This window comes from Dendrobates tinctorius, unplaced genomic scaffold, assembly GCF_039654945.1.
Source record: "Dendrobates tinctorius isolate UK_male_01 unplaced genomic scaffold, ASM3965494v1 ptg000182l, whole genome shotgun sequence".
Lineage (NCBI taxonomy): Eukaryota > Metazoa > Chordata > Amphibia > Anura > Dendrobatidae > Dendrobates > Dendrobates tinctorius.
The window spans coordinates 1,682,238-1,700,233 of record NW_027361849.1 but is presented as its reverse complement, the minus strand read 5'-3'; the positions used below and the strand labels follow the sequence as shown (position 1 = coordinate 1,700,233).

Genomic DNA, 17,996 nt, shown 5'->3' with positions numbered 1-17,996 from the left:
GAGGCCGCGCGGGGGCAAAGCCGTGTACTCAGTCCCATCCCCCGCCAGAGGCCGCGCGGGGGCAAAGCCGTGTACTCAGTCCCATCCCCCGCCAGAGGCCGCGCGGGGGCAAAGCCGTGTACTCAGTCCCATCCCCCGCCAGAGGCCGCGCGGGGGCAAAGCCGTGTACTCAGTCCCATCCCCCGCCAGAGGCCGCGCGGGGGCAAAGCCGTGTACTCAGTCCCATCCCCCGCCAGAGGCCGCGCGGGGGCAAAGCCGTGTACTCCGTCCCATCCCCCGCCAGAGGCCGCGCGGGGGCAAAGCCGTGTACTCAGTCCCATCCCCCGCCAGAGGCCGCGCGGGGGCAAAGCCGTGTACTCAGTCCCATCCCCCGCCAGAGGCCGCGCGGGGGCAAAGCCGTGTACTCAGTCCCATCCCCCGCCAGAGGCCGCGCGGGGGCAAAGCCGTGTACTCAGTCCCATCCCCCGCCAGAGGCCGCGCGGGGGCAAAGCCGTGTACTCAGTCCCATCCCCCGCCAGAGGCCGCGCGGGGGCAAAGCCGTGTACTCCGTCCCATCCCCCACACTCCAGAGAACTCAAATTTTATTAAAAAAAACGAACAACAACAACTACAAATTGTCAAAACTACATGATACTAAAATGATTCGTCTCCTCCGTTCTGTGCCTGCAGCTCCTGTGCACGGCTGTGCGTCTCCATGGTTACCTGGGGATTAACAACACTCAGGAGCCGGTTACAATGTAAATCTTTATTTTGGCGCGGACGCAGCGCCGCGGATTCAGGGGGTGGAATAAATAATCATGTGAGAACGTATAAATAGCGGCGGGCGAGGAGCACAATATGGCGTCTGTCTGTACACTGTACATGTATACAGCCTCCCCGCAGATAAAATCTGTATATTACATATCTACATATTTACACACAGAAAACACGGCGGCTGCGGAGGCACTCAGGAGGTCGGGTGACCGGATATCAGCAGCTCAAACCTGCAAGACAGAGAGCGGCCATTAGAGTTGGGGGGACGCGGGCAGCAGGAGGGGGGGACACGGGCAGCAGGAGGGGGGGGGAGACGCGGGCAGGAGGGACGCGGGCAGCAGGAGGGACGCGGGCAGCAGGAGGGACGCGGGCAGCAGGAGGGGGGGACACAGGCAGCAGGAGGGACCTGGGCAGCAGGGAGAGACGCGGGCAGCAGGAGGGGGGGGACACGGGCAGCAGGAGGGGGGGGACGCGGGCAGCAGGAGGGGGGGGACGCGGGCAGCAGGAGGGGGGGGACGCGGGCAGCAAGGAGAGACGCGGGCAGCAGGGAGGGGGGGGGACGCGGGCAGCAGGGAGAGACGCGGGCAGCAGGGAGAGACGCGGGCAGCAGGGAGAGACGCGGGCAGCAGGGAGAGACGCGGGCAGCAGGGAGGGGGGGGGAACGCGGGCAGCAGGGGGAGACGCGGACAGAAGGAGGGACGCGGGGCGGCGTCTATAGGTGAGCCATTATGGAAGGGCATGATGTGGCTGCCACCTTTCTAGGACATTTATAGGGGACACTGGGGGGTGAGGATGAGGAGCCACACATGTACACAGCCTCTGGCTGGGTGTGGCCCCTGTATTATAGGTAAGGGCCACATCTGGGGTCTTACCAGTCGGTGACTCCTTGGTCAATGTCTTCCCGGGACAGGTCCACCACCGTCTGTGAGAGGAACACCGGGTTTACATAGTGAAAGAGATTTATATTAAAGATAAAGCATAATACAATCTGACAAAATGCAGTTTCCAGAAACAACCCCCTTCGCCCAGAACCTCACCCACCCCCTCCCCCCCCCTTAGACAGCGCTTATCGTCAGTCCGGCATTTCCCAACATCACAGAATAACGGATTCACCTCCGTCCTATGCCGCAGTGTAATATTCCCGCAGATGCTGACATTTCCCCCAACGTCACCCTGTCTTTCTCCCTACTCCAACCATGGCGCCCATAACTTCTCGTAGAGGGCAGACTTCCCCCTTCTCCAGTGTAATGACGTGTGTCACGTCTCTCCCCCGGACGGCAGCTCCTTATCCAGCCTCTAGCGATCACCTTCCATGAGACTCAGGACCACCAGCCGGGAGGAGGCAGCCCAGGGCAGGTCCACATCATATGGTAGATACCCGCACCGTCGTTCCTGCACCGGGGACCCTCAGAATTAGGCCTCAGGCCCGCCTCACACAGCCCGTCCGGGGACTTCTAGACGCTGTGCACTATATACAGCTGGGACAGCCTACCCGGCTCGCTCAGCGACAGTCTTGGTGCCCACTCCAGAGCGGAGTCCCACGTCTCGTCCTCTATTGGGCCCACCTCCTTCTCCCACTTGGCCCTGGCTTCGATTGGAGATTTAAGTAAAAAGGTGTGCAGTACATCCCCATATGAGGAGGACATTACCCCACTAGTGGGCCCGTTCCCACATACAGTGGGGCAAAAAAGTATTTAGTCAGTCAGCAATAGTGCAAGTTCCACCACTTAAAAAGATGAGAGGCGTCTGTAATTTACATCATAGGTAGACCTCAACTATGGGAGACAAACTGAGAAAAAAAAATCCAGAAAATCACATTGTCTGTTTTTTTTTTTTCATTTTATTTGCATATTATGGTGGAAAATAAGTATTTGGTCAGAAACAAAATTTCATCTCAATACTTTGTGATATATCCTTTGTTGGCAATGACAGAGGTCAAACGTTTTCTGTAAGTCTTCACAAGGTTGCCACACACTGTTGTTGGTATGTTGGCCCATTCCTCCATGCAGATCTCCTCTAGAGCAGTGATGTTTTTGGCTTTTCGCTTGGCAACACGGACTTTCAACTCCCTCCAAAGGTTTTCTAAAGGGTTGAGATCTGGAGACTGGCTAGGCCACTCCAGGACCTAGAAATGCTTCTTACGAAGCCACTCCTTCGTTGCCCTGGCGGTGTGCTTTGGATCATTGTCATGTTGAAAGACCCAGCCACGTTTCATCTTCAATGCCCTTGCTGATGGAAGGAGGTTTGCACTCAAAATCTCACGATACATGGCCCCATTCATTCTTTCATGTACCCGGATCAGTCGTCCTGGCCCCTTTGCAGAGAAACAGCCCCAAAGCATGATGTTTCCACCACCATGCTTTACAGTAGGTATGGTGCTTGATGGATGCAACTCAGTATTCTTTTTCCTCCAAACACGACAAGTTGTGTTTCTACCAAACAGTTCCAGTTTGGTTTCATCAGACCATAGGACATTCTCCCAAATCTCCTCTGAATCATCCAAATGCTCTCTAGCAAACTTCAGACGGGCCCGGACATGTACAGGCTTAAGCAGTGGGACACGTCTGGCACTGCAGGATCTGAGTCCATGGTGGCGTAGTGTGTTACTTATGGTAGACCATGTTACATTGGTCCCAGCTCTCTGCAGTTCATTCACTAGGTCCCCCTGCGTGGTTCTGGGATTTTTGCTCACCGTTCTTGTGATCATTCTGACCCCACGGGGTGGGATTTTGCGTGGAGCACCAGATCGAGGGAGATTATCAGTGGTCTTGTATGTCTTCCATTTTCTAATTATTGCTCCCACAGTTGATTTCTTCACTCCAAGCTGGTTGGCTATTGCAGATTCAGTCTTCCCAGCCTGGTGCAGGGCTACAATTTTGTTTCTGGTGTCCTTCGACAGCTCTTTGGTCTTCACCATAGTGGAGTTTGGAGTCAGACTGTTTGAGGGTGTGCACAGGTGTCTTTTTATACTGATAACAAGTTTAAACAGGTGCCATTACTACAGGTAATGAGTGGAGGAAAGAGGAGACTCTTAAAGAAGAAGTTACAGGTCTGTGAGAGCCAGAAATCTTGATTGCTTGTTTCTGACCAAATACTTATTTTCCACCATAATATGCAAATAAAATGAAAAAAAAACAGACAATGTGATTTTCTGGATTTTTTTTTCTCAGTTTGTCTCCCATAGTTGAGGTCTACCTATGATGTAAATTACAGACGCCTCTCATCTTTTTAAGTGGTGGAACTTGCACTATTGCTGACTGACTAAATACTTTTTTGCCCCACTGTATGTAATCCAGCACAATATCCCCCTGAATAGTGAGGTGCCCAGCCCTCTCCTGAGCCCGGACTGCGTGCCTCATCTGTACGAGCTGGAAGCCCCCAGAGGACCAAACTGTAACTGAGGAAAAGACTTCAACCCCTGCTGGTCCGTCACCTGGTAAATATGCTGGATCCCTTTAGCCTGCCATTCCGTCAGGCCCCCCCAAGGCCCTGAACTCTGGGAGATTATTATTATTCCATATCAAGCCGGTAACACCCCGAATGCGTCTACCCTTCCCCCATACTTTATGGATCGGACAGTGTGGGGTATGTTCTCCCAAGTGTCCACAGAGATCCATCCTGCAAGCATTGACCCACAGGGCGTCTACCCGTCAGCCCTTCCACTATAAGCTGTTCCGCGCTGGGGGTCGCCTCCTGCGCCCAGCCCCTTACGTGTTGACACTAGGCCGCAAGGAAATATACCTGGGATTAGGCAAAGCCAGCCCCCATCATCCTTGGGTCGCTGAAGGGTCTCCAGTCTGATACGGGGACACTTTTTCCCCCACACCAGGTCCCTAAACAGAGAACTTATTTGTTTGAATTTTCCCTGGGGACTCCATATGGGTGCATTGTGTAGGACATCCAGCACTTTGTGCAGTTTATTCCAGGCTCCCACCTCGGCCCTGAGGGTCCCCAATATCGATATCCATATCCCCAGAGACTTGCATTGCCTCACTACCTGAAGTCTGCTCACTTCCATTTCATCGACCGTCTCATCTATATAAAGCAAATACGATTTACTCCAATTAATCACCAGCCCCGATAGAGATCCAAACCCCTCCACGAGTTCTATGACATTCCCGAAAGATGATTGGGGGTCACTGAGGAGCAACACGTCGCCCGCAGAGAGCGCTATTTTCCCCTCTATCATACCGTATCTGAATCCCGAGACCTCCGTAGACTGTCGCATTTTTGGGGCCAGCAGCTCCACAGCCAGAGCAAACAGAAGGGGAGAGCGGGCACCCCTGCCTCGTTCCCCTAGGCAGCTCCATGGTATGAGACAGCACCCCATTCACCCTAATCCTGGCCAGCGGCTGCGCGTACAATAATTGAACCCACGATATAAATTACAGGCCAAATCCCAAACGATGTAGAACCTGCCATAAATGACAGCGCCAGGCGAGAGGGCAGTGGCCCCTGCGGTGACCCCGTCACTCACCCTTCCCATCTCCTTCCGCTCCTGCGAGCCGAACAGCCGGTTGTTCTTCACCGCGATGTCCAGCGTCCGCTTCCTGGCATCTTCAAGGGAAACCAGAAACTCGAACCTGGGGGACAAAAGGGCCGGTCAGTGGGAATCCTGGGGCCACAACACATGGAATAGACCAAAAGATCTGGGAGTGACCACGGATTTCCTCCGAGCAATCCGCCTGGTGTCAGGGGCCCGGCTCCTGACCACTGAGCGCCCCGCACGTGCACTGCTATAGCAAGTGTCGGCACTAGATCAGGGCGGTTCCAGGACAGAACAAGTCTGGTACCGGACATGGAGGCTACTGGTTTGGTACTGATAATCGTCACGTCCGGGGTCACATGGGGCAGGTGGTGCTACTAACTTCTCATTGTAGATGGGGTTAAGGGTCTTCTTCTTCACCGTTGTCTTCTTGCGGCTGGCCCACCTTCGGTCAGGGAGCAGGTAGATGCGGACGTAGGGATCGGCACCATGATTTGAGCACCGGAGCAGGTTCCTTGGAGAACAGAAGTTGGCATTACCGCGAGGGCCCAGGGCGGCACCGCAGGGGCGGCAATGCATTGACCCTCCATTAGGCACCACCTTACCTGCAGCCATTGATGGACACAATGAGGCAGTGTCGGAGCGAGGCATACCGGACAGAGATGTTGACCTCTCCTGTCACCACAGCAGGGCTGCTGGAAAAGTGAAGAGTGGCCATTAGACAGATATTGGGGACACTTCAGTCCTTGTAAAGGGTTAATGAGACGCACCTGGGGTCCCCGCTGAGGTCAAACACGGAGGAGGCCATGGAGTTGAGAGACATCAGGCTGGGCGCCATTCTCTGCAGGTGTCTCAGGTTGGGTGTGCGGAGCGCTGACGTGGGAGCGGGCGGCCCCGGGGTCTGGTTGGGGGCTGCCGTTTGCTCGGAGCTGGAGTGGTGGATACGTTGGCTGACGCCGCTTGCGCTCTCCTTCCGGACCACCTTGTTCTGCGGGATGTAATTGATCTGGTTCTGCTGAGTGTCGCTGGGCTTGCGGGGATTTTTATGGGATTTCTCTTGTGGCATCCGTCTAATGGAGACTGGTCCATGCTTCAAAGAGTTAATTCCTGCGTAGACGGCCTCCGGGTCTGGGTCCTCAATGTGCAGAATCTGGGGATGCATATGGCACACGATTAGCGGCAGAGGCGCACAGGGGTCGGCGGCAGAGGCGCACAGGGGTCGGCGGCAGAGGCGCACAGGGGTCGGCGGCAGAGGCGCACAGGGGTCGGTGGCAGAGGCGCACAGGGGTCGGCGGCAGAGGCGCACAGGGGTCGGCGGCAGAGGACCTCGATGGTACTCAGCACCTTGCATGGAAGGCGCCGCTCTCACCCGGAGGACGATCTTCATCTTGATGAAGCTGTTGGGCCCGGAGTTGGTGAGCGGGAAGCGCTGGTCCACGGTCAGGTCATCACCGGACAGAAGGCGATGGAGGGGGATATCCAGCAAACCAAGGGCGCACTGCCGGTCATCATCCTTCACCTGAGGAGACAGACACATGAAGGACGCGCTCCGCTGCAAGACCCATGCAGACGCGGTGCTGCGGCCACGTTACCTCCACGTGTAGATGCTGCATGTGGACGTCCTGAATGAAGAAAGCGAAGGCCTGTTCCCACACCGGGTCCTTGGTGTTGGAGCACGTCTGCAGGGAGAAGAGACATTCACGATGGCGGCAGGTAACAGCCACAACGCCGCCTGTGGTCACTAAGGGCAAACTGCCCCTCTCCCACTGGACGTCACCATCCCCTGTAAATACGGCGCCATCTGCAGATCATTCTAAGTGCTGCGACGTCAGTTAGACCTCCGGGTTCATTCCTCCCCATTTGTAAGATCTCTGCTCGCTGCGTATGAGTAGAAACCTTCATTATTTCCATCAATTGGCTGAAGACCTGTCCTGGTCCCACTCACACAGCAGAGGGTCCGTTACACTGGGCTCAGGGGTAGCCGATTCTCGGGGAGCAGCAGTATACAGATTCAGGACTTTGTTACAATGTATCCTGTCTAGACAGCCTGGACTGATACACTGTAACAAAGGCTCAGCTGTGGGAGGTACGAGGTCAGGGCCTCTGGGAATGACGGCGATCATGTGGATCCGGGGATCCCGCTGCCGCTCACCTTACTCTTCGCGGACTTTTTCCCCACGCACATGACGACGTACGAGCTCGGCTCCTTCTCACACTGCACAGAACACAACATCGGTCAGAAATCGGCCATGAGAGCCCACGGCCGCCGACCAGTCCCTGCCCAGACCAGCTGACAACATAGAACAACAGCTGCGCAGCGTGGCCTCTCAGTGGCGCCGGTGATACCGATGTGCAGTGGGCACTGCTGCTCCTTACCTTCGGGACCGCGGCGTATCGCTGCTTCCGGGCCGTGTGCTCATTGTTGGAGTATTCAAAATGGTTCTTCTGTAGACGAAGAGGAAACAGTGAGGCCAGCGAGGCGGCATCAGGCCACGGCCGCCATCACCACATAACACCCAACGCACTTACTGGTAACGCCCCGGCACAGTCCAGATACACGATCACCATAGCGGTGGACAGACCGTCCCGCGTCTGCAGCGGAAAAAAGAAGAAACCGGTTATAGGAGGCAGCGGAAGGAGAGGAGACCGCCGACCGTGACCCTCCATTGTCTGTATCTTCCAGGCTCGGGCCAGACCTGGGGCAGGGGGCTGTGCACCGTCATGGAGGGGATTCCTCACCTCTCGCAGTTTATCTTGTGTGGACAGCAGCGAGAACCACTCCAGCTTCAGATGAACCGACCCACTGGCCACATCACTGAGCGGGAACCACTGCGGGAGAGAAGCAGAGTCAGCAACCTGCACCGGCCACCGCCCGCGCCACGCTCCACCGACAGCCCCCGACCGCGCCACGCTCCACCGGCAGCCCCCGACCGCGCCACGCTCCACCGGCAGCCCCCGACCGCGCCACGCTCCACCGGCAGCCCCCGACCGCGCCACGCTCCACCGGCAGCCCCCGACCGCGCCACGCTCCACCGGCAGCCCCCGACCGCGCCACGCTCCACCGGCAGCCCCCGACCGCGCCACGCTCCACCGGCAGCCCCCGACCGCGCCACGCTCTACTGGCTCCCACCAACTGCGCCACCAGCAGCCCCCGACCGCGTCACGCTCCACCGGCAGCCCCCAACCGCGCCACGCTCCACCGGCAGCCCCCAACCGCGCCACGCTCCACCGGCAGCCCCCAACCGCGCCAAGCTCCACCGGACAGCGGCAACTCACCTCGTCCACAATTCGATCCTTCATCACTCCCTCCAGGCCAATGACCAGACTGCGAGACAAATGGAACACGTCACACAGGACCCCAGACATGTCACCCATGGGACCGCCTACACATCACACACATAGGACCCCGACAAGTGAGGTTACCTTCCCAGAAAGTCGTCCTTGTCAGGATCCTCGTCATAAACATCGATTTCCAGATCCTGTCCAGGAACCTCATGGATGACAAACTGCAAGAGGATTAATGGGCAGCGATGACACACAGGGGAGACATATACAGACAAGAAAAGTATGTGCCCCCCACATCCACCTCAGATGCTTCTGAACTCTGCAGTTATGGGGTCAGCAGACTTTTTGGCTCCTCCGCACTCGGTATCGTTACTTCCACCCTCTGTAGACCAGAATATATCCACTATACACAGGAATATATATGACACGAGCAGAGGGACATAGAGGTGGATATATTGTAAGATGGCCGCCGGACAGGCCCTGAAGGGAGACCGTGCTGAGAGAGTTAATAGGGCGTATCAGGGCCGGGTTTACGAGCAGTCAGAGCGGTTGGTGGGACCGGCTGCTCACATATCCCCACCCCGGGGCGTGGTACGGCAGATATAAGGAGACCAGTTGTCTCCTTCAGGGTGTGTGTGTGTGGAGGAGTGCAGACCTCCAGTGGTGACCAAAGAGCTCGACACTGACCGGAGAGGCCCAACCCCTGTATGGACCATTTAGTATATGGACCATTTGCTTTAATGTTTTCACTTAGAGATGGAAATGGCCGTCTTTGTTTTGTTGTCCAGATAGGTTTAAGGAGTCTTAATAAACCAGTTCGGACGTTTCACTGACACCGCTTCCTATCCCGACCTCAAAACACAACCAAGCAGAGACCCTACAGTTGGTGCTAGAAGTGCGGGCAGAAATCCCAGAGGACATAGGTCACTCGAACGGGGTAACCACATGCCCTAGGTGAAGGCAGTCGCAAAAGTGGAAGCGCGGTCAGACGAAATGGAGGAGGTGGTCAAACAATTGGTTCAGCAGGAACAGGCACAGCAGGAGACCAACAGATCCAGCAACACCAGTTACAGCGGCAGCAGCAGATGGAACGCAAAGCCAGGGCGATCTGCGGCAGGGCAACCGCCCCACCGCAAGTCAGGGTTGCAAGGAAGGAAGATGGTAAGGAGAGCCTTGCAAAAGATGACCCTGAGTGATGATGTTGAAGTGTTCTTGACTGTCTTGGAAAGGGTTCTGGAACAGGAGAAACTGCCTCTGGAGCAGCGGGCAAAGGCTCTGGTGCCATATTTAATCTCAGAAGGCCTACTATGACCTGGCCTCGAAGGATGCAAGAGAGTACGCCAAGTTAAAAACAGAGATCTTGGCGCACTTAGGAGAAACGGTCAGGGAGCAACGAGTGCACCACTGGGCTCATCATGATCCCAAATGTTCGAACTTCTACACCTGATTCAAAAGTGGTAGCATTCAGGATCCTCCTCCACAGCACAGAGGTGGGGCGGGTCATCATGGACAGGTTCACACACTCCCTTCCGAGGCCGGTGCAGTCCTGGTCACCCAGGGAGATCCCTGGAATACCGATGATCTGGTGGGTATAGTGGAAAGGTATCACGCAGTCAAGAGTTTCTTGGGGAACATCTCCATACTGGGGTTCCCAAAGAGGGCCTGACACCCAAAATAGGGAACTAGAGCCACATCTGGGCTGCATCCAAGAGCCCAGGGAGCATCTGAGTGGTTGCCAAAGGCCTTATCTAATAACGCGATTTGTTGGAGGTGTCACACCCTGGGTCACATACCCGCCCACTGCCCCATGACCATCAAGCCGATGGACTGCAGCCTCGGTCAGCTATGCTCATATTATGCATATCCTGCCTGCAGAGTTGACCCTCCAACCAGCGAGGGGTCGCAGGCATGCCCCATATCAGTAAACAGAGTGCCAATGACTCTTACTGTGACAAGAGTTCTCGGGCATGCGTAGTGCGCCGCACTGCCTGAGAACCGACATCAGGCTATTGTGCCTGCGCGTTGTGGAGGCCCCAGATCCCGCCCCGCAGTGTGTTATGATGTATTCACACTGCAGGGCTGGGGACTTTGCAACGCGCAGGCGCAATAGCCAGATGTCTGTTCTCGGGCAGCGCGCACTGCGCATGCCTGAGAACTCTTGTCACAGCGGAGGCGCCAGCATTCAAAACAGGAGGAGGCGGCGGCGACGCACGGGGCATCATGATGGGACGGATGGTGGAAGGCGCCGAGACACAGGACAGGCATGATGGACGGACGGTAGGCGGCTGATACAGGGGACACATCATACCTACGGGACACATTACAGGTATGAGGAGCTAGGTATAAAAGTCGATATTTCAGCGTTACTGGGGGTCGGTCACAGAGGAGCCACCTTCACAGAGTGCAGCCTTAGGGGGGTGACAGGTTCCCTTTAATAAATGAGCCCGGAAGTTTCACTGAAACCGCAAACGAGTGAGCAGAAACCCCACAAAATCTATACACACGTGGGGGGCACATCGTATATCACATGGGGGCTTCCGCTCACCTCGTACATCTCGTTCCAGCGAGGATTCAGATTCTCCTTGATGGTGCGGCTCTTGAACGTCTGGTTTCCCACCCTCATGACGGCGTACGGGTCGGACTTGCCCTTTATGATGCCCTTCAGGTACGTGTCCTTCGGGATCAGGTGTTCGGCCTCGTGGAGATAAACTCTTAAGACTCCCTGAAATACAGAAGGTGACGTCACACTGCGCCAGATCTGCCGCTCTAGATCGAAATGAGCCGCCGCTCTGATACTCGCCTGCGGCACGGGGAAGCGGAGCTGGGCGGCGTTCACATGGCCACTCAGGGGGAAGGTGAATCTGTTGGGCAACACGAGATACGAGGCGATGAGGTCGACTATCATCCCGTCCGACATGTCACTGCAAGACACAACCAGAAGAAACCATGAGAGACCGATCACAGCCAGATGCCGAGAACAACCGCAGCGTGTGTGCACGGAACCATCGAGATCGCTCTGCGCCGTCATGAGCGCGGTCAGCTGTGTGATCAGGAGATGGAGCGACCAACGATCAGTAAATATTCACTGTCGCCGATCAGTTCCTCCTCTTTACTGACGCCACAATCAGCTTGAAAAATCAGAGAGAAGCAGAATGCCCCTGGAGACGCCTTATAATGTTGTGGCCACTAAGGGGCAGTGCGGAGTCACGTGAAGATCAAGAGGAGGCAGCGATCAGGTCGTTGTGCTCCATTAGTGCACAGAAAACGCAAACCCGGCCGACTACGCCGCCTCTGCGATCACGAACACAAGGGCGAGCCATCCAGAGGAAGACGGCCCCACAGTGTCCGAGAGACCGCACCAACCGTCACTGTGAACTGGGCCACTGTGCTAAACCAACAGCATGGACTATATGTACCTGACACATTATAACACCGCCTGTACCCACCGTGTATTATCCTGACACTGTAACATCGCCTGTACCCACCGTGTATTATCCTGACATTATAACACCGCCTGTACCCACCGTGTATTATCCTGACATTATAACACCGCCTGTACCCACCGTGTATTATCCTGACATTATAACACCGCCTGTACCCACCGTGTATTATCCTGACATTGTAATGTCGCCTGTACCCACCGTGTATTATCCTGACATTGTAATGTCGCCTGTACCCGCCATGTATTATCCTGACATTGTAATGTCGCCTGTACCCACCGTGTATTATCCTGACATTATAACACCGCCTGTACCCACCGTGTATTATCCTGACATTGTAATGTCGCCTGTACCCGCCATGTATTATCCTGACATTGTAATGTCGCCTGTACCCGCCATGTATTATCCTGACATTATAACACCGCCTGTACCCACCGTGTATTATCCTGACATTATAACGCTGTCTGTACCCGCCGTGTATTACCCCGACATTATAACACCGCCTGTACCCACTGTTCATTATCCTGACATTGTAATTCCGTCTGTACCTGCCATGTATTATCCCGACACTGTAATGTCGCCTGTACCCACCGTGTATTATCCTGACATTATAACACCGCCTGTACCCACCGTGTATTATCCTGACATTGTAATGTCGCCTGTACTCGCCATGTATTATCCTGACATTGTAATGTCGCCTGTACCCGTGTATTATTCTGACACTAACGTCACCTGTACCCGCTGTGTATTATCCCGACATTGTAATGTCGCCTGTACCCGCTGTGTATTATCCTGACATTGTAACGTCACCTGTACCCGCCGCTGTGTATTATCCTGACATTGTAACGTCACCTGTACCCGCCGTGTATTATCCTGACATTGTAATGTCGCCTGTACCCGCTGTGTATTATCCTGACATTGTAATGTCGCCTGTACCCGCTGTGTATTATCCTGACATTATAACACCGCCTGTACCCACTGTTCATTATCCTGACATTGTAATTCCGTCTGTACCTGCCATGTATTATCCCGACAATGTAATGTCGCCTGTACCCATCGTGTATTATCCTGACACTGTAACATCGCCTGTACCCACCGTGTATTATCCTGACATTATAACACCGCCTGTACCCACCGTGTATTATCCTGACATTGTAATGTCGCCTGTACCCACCGTGTATTATCCTGACATTGTAATGTCGCCTGTACCCGCCATGTATTATCCGGACATTGTAATGTCGCCTGTACCCGCCATGTATTATCCTGACATTGTAATGTCGCCTGTACCCACCGTGTATTATCCTGACATTATAACGCTGTCTGTACCCGCCGTGTATTACCCTGACATTATAACACCGCCTGTACCCACTGTTCATTATCCTGACATTGTAATTCCGTCTGTACCTGCCATGTATTATCCCGACACTGTAATGTCGCCTGTACCCACCGTGTATTATCCTGACATTATAACACCGCCTGTACCCACCGTGTATTATCCTGACATTGTAATGTCGCCTGTACTCGCCATGTATTATCCTGACATTGTAATGTCGCCTGTACCCGTGTATTATTCTGACACTAACGTCACCTGTACCCGCTGTGTATTATCCCGACATTGTAACGTCACCTGTACCCGCTCTGTATTATCCTGACATTGTAATGTCGCCTGTACCCGCTGTGTATTATCCTGACATTGTAACGTCACCTGTACCCGCTGTGTATTATCCTGACATTGTAATGTCGCCTGTACCCGCCGCTGTGTATTATCCTGACATTGTAATGTCGCCTGTACCCGCCGTGTATTATCCTGACATTATAACGCTGTCTGTACCCGCCGTGTATTATCCTGACATTGTAATGTCGCCTGTACCCGCTGTGTATTATCCTGACATTGTAATGTCGCCTGTACCCGCTGTGTATTATCCTGACATTGTAATGTCGCCTGTACCCGCTGTGTATTATCCTGACATTATAACACCGCCTGTACCCACTGTTCATTATCCTGACATTGTAATTCCGTCTGTACCTGCCATGTATTATCCCGACACTGTAATGTCGCCTGTACCCATCGTGTATTATCCTGACATTATAACACTGCCTGTACCCACCGTGTATTATTCTGACATTATAACACCGCCTGTACCCACCGTGTATTATCCTGACATTATAACACCGCCTGTACCCACCGTGTATTATATCCTGACATTATAACACCGCCTGTACCCACCGTGTATTATCCTGACATTGTAACGTCACCTGTACCCGCTCTGTATTATCCTGACATTGTAATGTCGCCTGTACCCACCGTGTATTATCCTGACATTATAACGCTGTCTGTACCCACCGTGTATTATCCTGACATTATAACGCTGTCTGTACCCGCCGTGTATTATCCTGACATTATAACGCTGTCTGTACCCGCCGTGTATTATCCTGACATTGTAATGTCGCCTGTACCCGCTGTGTATTATCCTGACATTGTAATGTCGCCTGTACCCGCTGTGTATTATCCTGACATTATAACACCGCCTGTACCCACTGTTCATTATCCTGACATTGTAATTCCGTCTGTACCTGCCATGTATTATCCCGACACTGTAATGTCGCCTGTACCCATCGTGTATATTATCCTGACATTATAACACTGCCTGTACCCACCGTGTATTATTCTGACATTATAACACCGCCTGTACCCGCCGTGTATTATTCTGACATTATAACACTGCCTGTACCCACCGTGTATTATCCTGACATTATAACACCGCCTGTACCCACCGTGTATTATCCTGACATTATAACACCGCCTGTACCCACTGTGTATTATCCTGACATTGTAATGTCGCCTGTACCCATCGTGTATTATCCTGACATTGTAATGTCGCCTGTACCCACTGTTCATTATCCTGACACTGTAATTCCGTCTGTACCCGCATTGTATTATCCTGACATTGTCGCCTGTACCCTCCGTGTATTATCCTGATACTCTAAAGCCACCTGTACCAGAAGTGTAATAATAATCTATTTATATAGCACCAACATATTCCACAGCGCTTTACAGTTTACAGACATTGTAGGCACTGCAATCTCACAATCTAAATTCCCTATCAGTATGTCTTTGTAGTGTGGGAGAAAACCGGAGAACCCGGCGTAAACCCATGCAAACACGGGGAGAACATACAAACTCCTTGCAGATGTTGTCCTTGGTGGGATTCAAACCCAGAACTTCGACGCTGCAAGGCTGCAGTACTATTATTATCCTAACACACTGTACCGCAGCCTGCATCCCCCCTACTCTGGAACTCTCTACCCCAACACATCAGACTCTCGCCTACCATGGAAACCTTCAAAAAGAACCTGAAGACCGACCTCTTCCGACAACCTGCAGTAACCACCGATCCACCAAACCGCTGCACGACCAGCTCTATCCTCGCCTACTGTATCCTCACCCATCCCTTGTAGACTGTGAGCCCTCGCGGGCAGGGTCCTCGCTCCTCCTGTACCAGTCGTGACTTGTATTGTGTAAGATTACATGTGAGGAGGGGTATACATAATACATACAAGTACAGTAAAGCGCCATGGAATAAATGGCTCTGTAATAATAAATAATAATAATACCACCCACCATATATTATCCTGACACTGTTCCGCCACCTGTACCCATGTATATTTTACCCTGGCACAATGTACCGCTACCTGTACCCGCCATGTATTATCCTGACACACTATCGCCTGTTCCCATCGTGTTATTATCCTGACACTGTATGGCGCCTGTACCCGCCATGTATTATCCTGACACACTATCGCCTGTTCCCATCGTGTTATTATCCTGACACTGTATGGCGCCTGTACCCGCCATGTATTATCCTGGCACACTATCGCCTGTTCCCATTGTGCTATTATCCTGACACTGTATGGCGCCTGTACCCGCCATGTATTATACTGGCAGTGTACCGCCGCCTGTACCAGATGTGTATTATTGTCCTGACATACTGTACCGCCGCCTGTACCCGCCATGTATTATCCTGACAGTATATCGCCACCTCTACCCACTGTGCATTATCATCCAGAGAAACTGCACCACCGCCTGTACCAGATGTGTATTATTGTCCTGCCACTGTACCGCCGCCTGTACCCACTGTGCATTATCATCCAGACACTGTACCGCCACCTGTACCCTCCATGTATTATCCTGACACACTGTTCCGTCGCCTGTACTGGACGTGTATTATTGTCCTGACACACTGTACCGCCGCCTGTACCAGACGTGTATTATTGTCCTGACACACTGTGCCACCGCCTGTATCCGCCATGTATTATCCTGACAGTGTACCGACGCCAGTACCCACCATTATCCTGACAGTGTATCGCCGCCTGTGCCCACTGTGCATTACCCTCCAGAGAAACTGCACCACCGCCTGTACAGGACGTGTATTATTGTCCTGACACACTGTACCGCCTGTACCAGATGTGTATTATTGTCCTGACACACTGTACCGCCTGTACCCACTGTGCATTATCATCCAGACATTTTACAGCCGCCTGTACCCGCCATGTATTATCCTGACACTTTACCGCCACCTGTACAGGACCTGTATTATTGTCCTGACACACTGAACCGCCGCCTGTACCAGACGTGTAGTATTGTCCTGACACACTGTACCACCGCCTGTACCCGCCATGTATTATCCTGACACTGTACAGCCACCTGTACCAGACGTGTATTATTGTCCCGACACTGTACCGCCGCCTGTACTGGACGTGTATTATCATCCTGACACACTGTACCGCCGCCTGTACAGGACATGTATTATCATCCAGACACTGTACCGCCGCCTGTACAGGACGTGTATTATGGTCCTGACACACTGTACCGCCGCCTGTACAGGACGTGTATTATGGTCCTGACACTGTACCGCCGCCTGTATAGGACGTGTATTATTGTCCTGACACACTGTACCGCCGCCTGTACAGGACGTGTATTATGGTCCTGACATACTGTACCGCCGCCTGTACAGGACGTGTATTATGGTCCTGACACACTGTACCGCCGCCTGTACAGGATGTGTATTATTGTCCTGACACTGTACCGCCGCCTGTACAGGACGTGTATTATGGTCCTGACATACTGTACCGCCGCCTGTACAGGACGTGTATTATGGTCCTGACACTGTACCGCCGCCTGTACAGGACGTGTATTATTGTCCTGACACACTGTACCGCCGCCTGTACAGGACGTGTATTATGGTCCTGACACACTGTACCGCCGCCTGTACAGGACGTGTATTATGGTCCTGACACACTGTACCGCCGCCTGTACAGGACGTGTATTATGGTCCTGACATACTGTACCGCCGCCTGTACAGGACGTGTATTATGGTCCTGACACTGTACCGCCGCCTGTACAGGACGTGTATTATTGTCCTGACACACTGTACCGCCGCCTGTACAGGACGTGTATTATGGTCCTGACACTGTACCGCCGCCTGTATAGGACGTGTATTATTGTCCTGACACACTGTACCGCCGCCTGTACAGGACGTGTATTATGGTCCTGACATACTGTACCGCCGCCTGTACAGGACGTGTATTATGGTCCTGACACACTGTACCGCCGCCTGTACAGGATGTGTATTATTGTCCTGACACTGTACCGCCGCCTGTACAGGACGTGTATTATGGTCCTGACACTGTACCGCCGCCTGTACAGGACGTGTATTATGGTCCTGACACTGTACCGCCGCCTGTACAGGACGTGTATTATTGTCCTGACACACTGTACCGCCGCCTGTACAGGACGTGTATTATGGTCCTGACATACTGTACCGCCGCCTGTACAGGACGTGTATTATGGTCCTGACACACTGTACCGCCGCCTGTACAGGACGTGTATTATGGTCCTGACACACTGTACCGCCGCCTGTACAGGACGTGTATTATGGTCCTGACACTGTACCGCCGCCTGTACAGGACGTGTATTGTTGTCCTGACACTGTACCGCCGCCTGTACAGGACGTGTATTATGGTCCTGACAT

The 17,996-nt window shown here is 53.5% G+C and overlaps 1 protein-coding gene across 3 annotated transcripts in view; it reads right to left on the bottom strand.

The window, feature by feature from the left end:
• Positions 1-730: 730 nt before the first annotated feature.
• Positions 731-17,996, bottom strand: part of ESYT3 (extended synaptotagmin 3) — a 57,676-nt gene continuing 40,410 nt past the window's right edge. For 2 of the 3 annotated variants that reach the window (XM_073551894.1, XM_073551896.1), the window contains 16 exons: positions 11,321-11,445; positions 11,070-11,242; positions 8,663-8,745; positions 8,516-8,564; positions 7,979-8,068; positions 7,769-7,831; positions 7,616-7,684; positions 7,392-7,454; positions 6,832-6,918; positions 6,609-6,758; positions 6,010-6,389; positions 5,845-5,934; positions 5,622-5,753; positions 5,231-5,336; positions 1,626-1,675; positions 731-983 (listed from right to left, as the gene is read on the bottom strand). In XM_073551894.1, coding sequence (XP_073407995.1) covers positions 947-983; positions 1,626-1,675; positions 5,231-5,336; positions 5,622-5,753; positions 5,845-5,934; positions 6,010-6,389; positions 6,609-6,758; positions 6,832-6,918; positions 7,392-7,454; positions 7,616-7,684; positions 7,769-7,831; positions 7,979-8,068; positions 8,516-8,564; positions 8,663-8,745; positions 11,070-11,242; positions 11,321-11,445 — 1,747 coding nt within the window. In that variant the 3' untranslated portion in view covers positions 731-946. The remainder of the gene's footprint in view (positions 984-1,625; positions 1,676-5,230; positions 5,337-5,621; positions 5,754-5,844; positions 5,935-6,009; positions 6,390-6,608; positions 6,759-6,831; positions 6,919-7,391; positions 7,455-7,615; positions 7,685-7,768; positions 7,832-7,978; positions 8,069-8,515; positions 8,565-8,662; positions 8,746-11,069; positions 11,243-11,320; positions 11,446-17,996) is intronic. The other variant, XM_073551895.1, reaches the window with a different exon arrangement.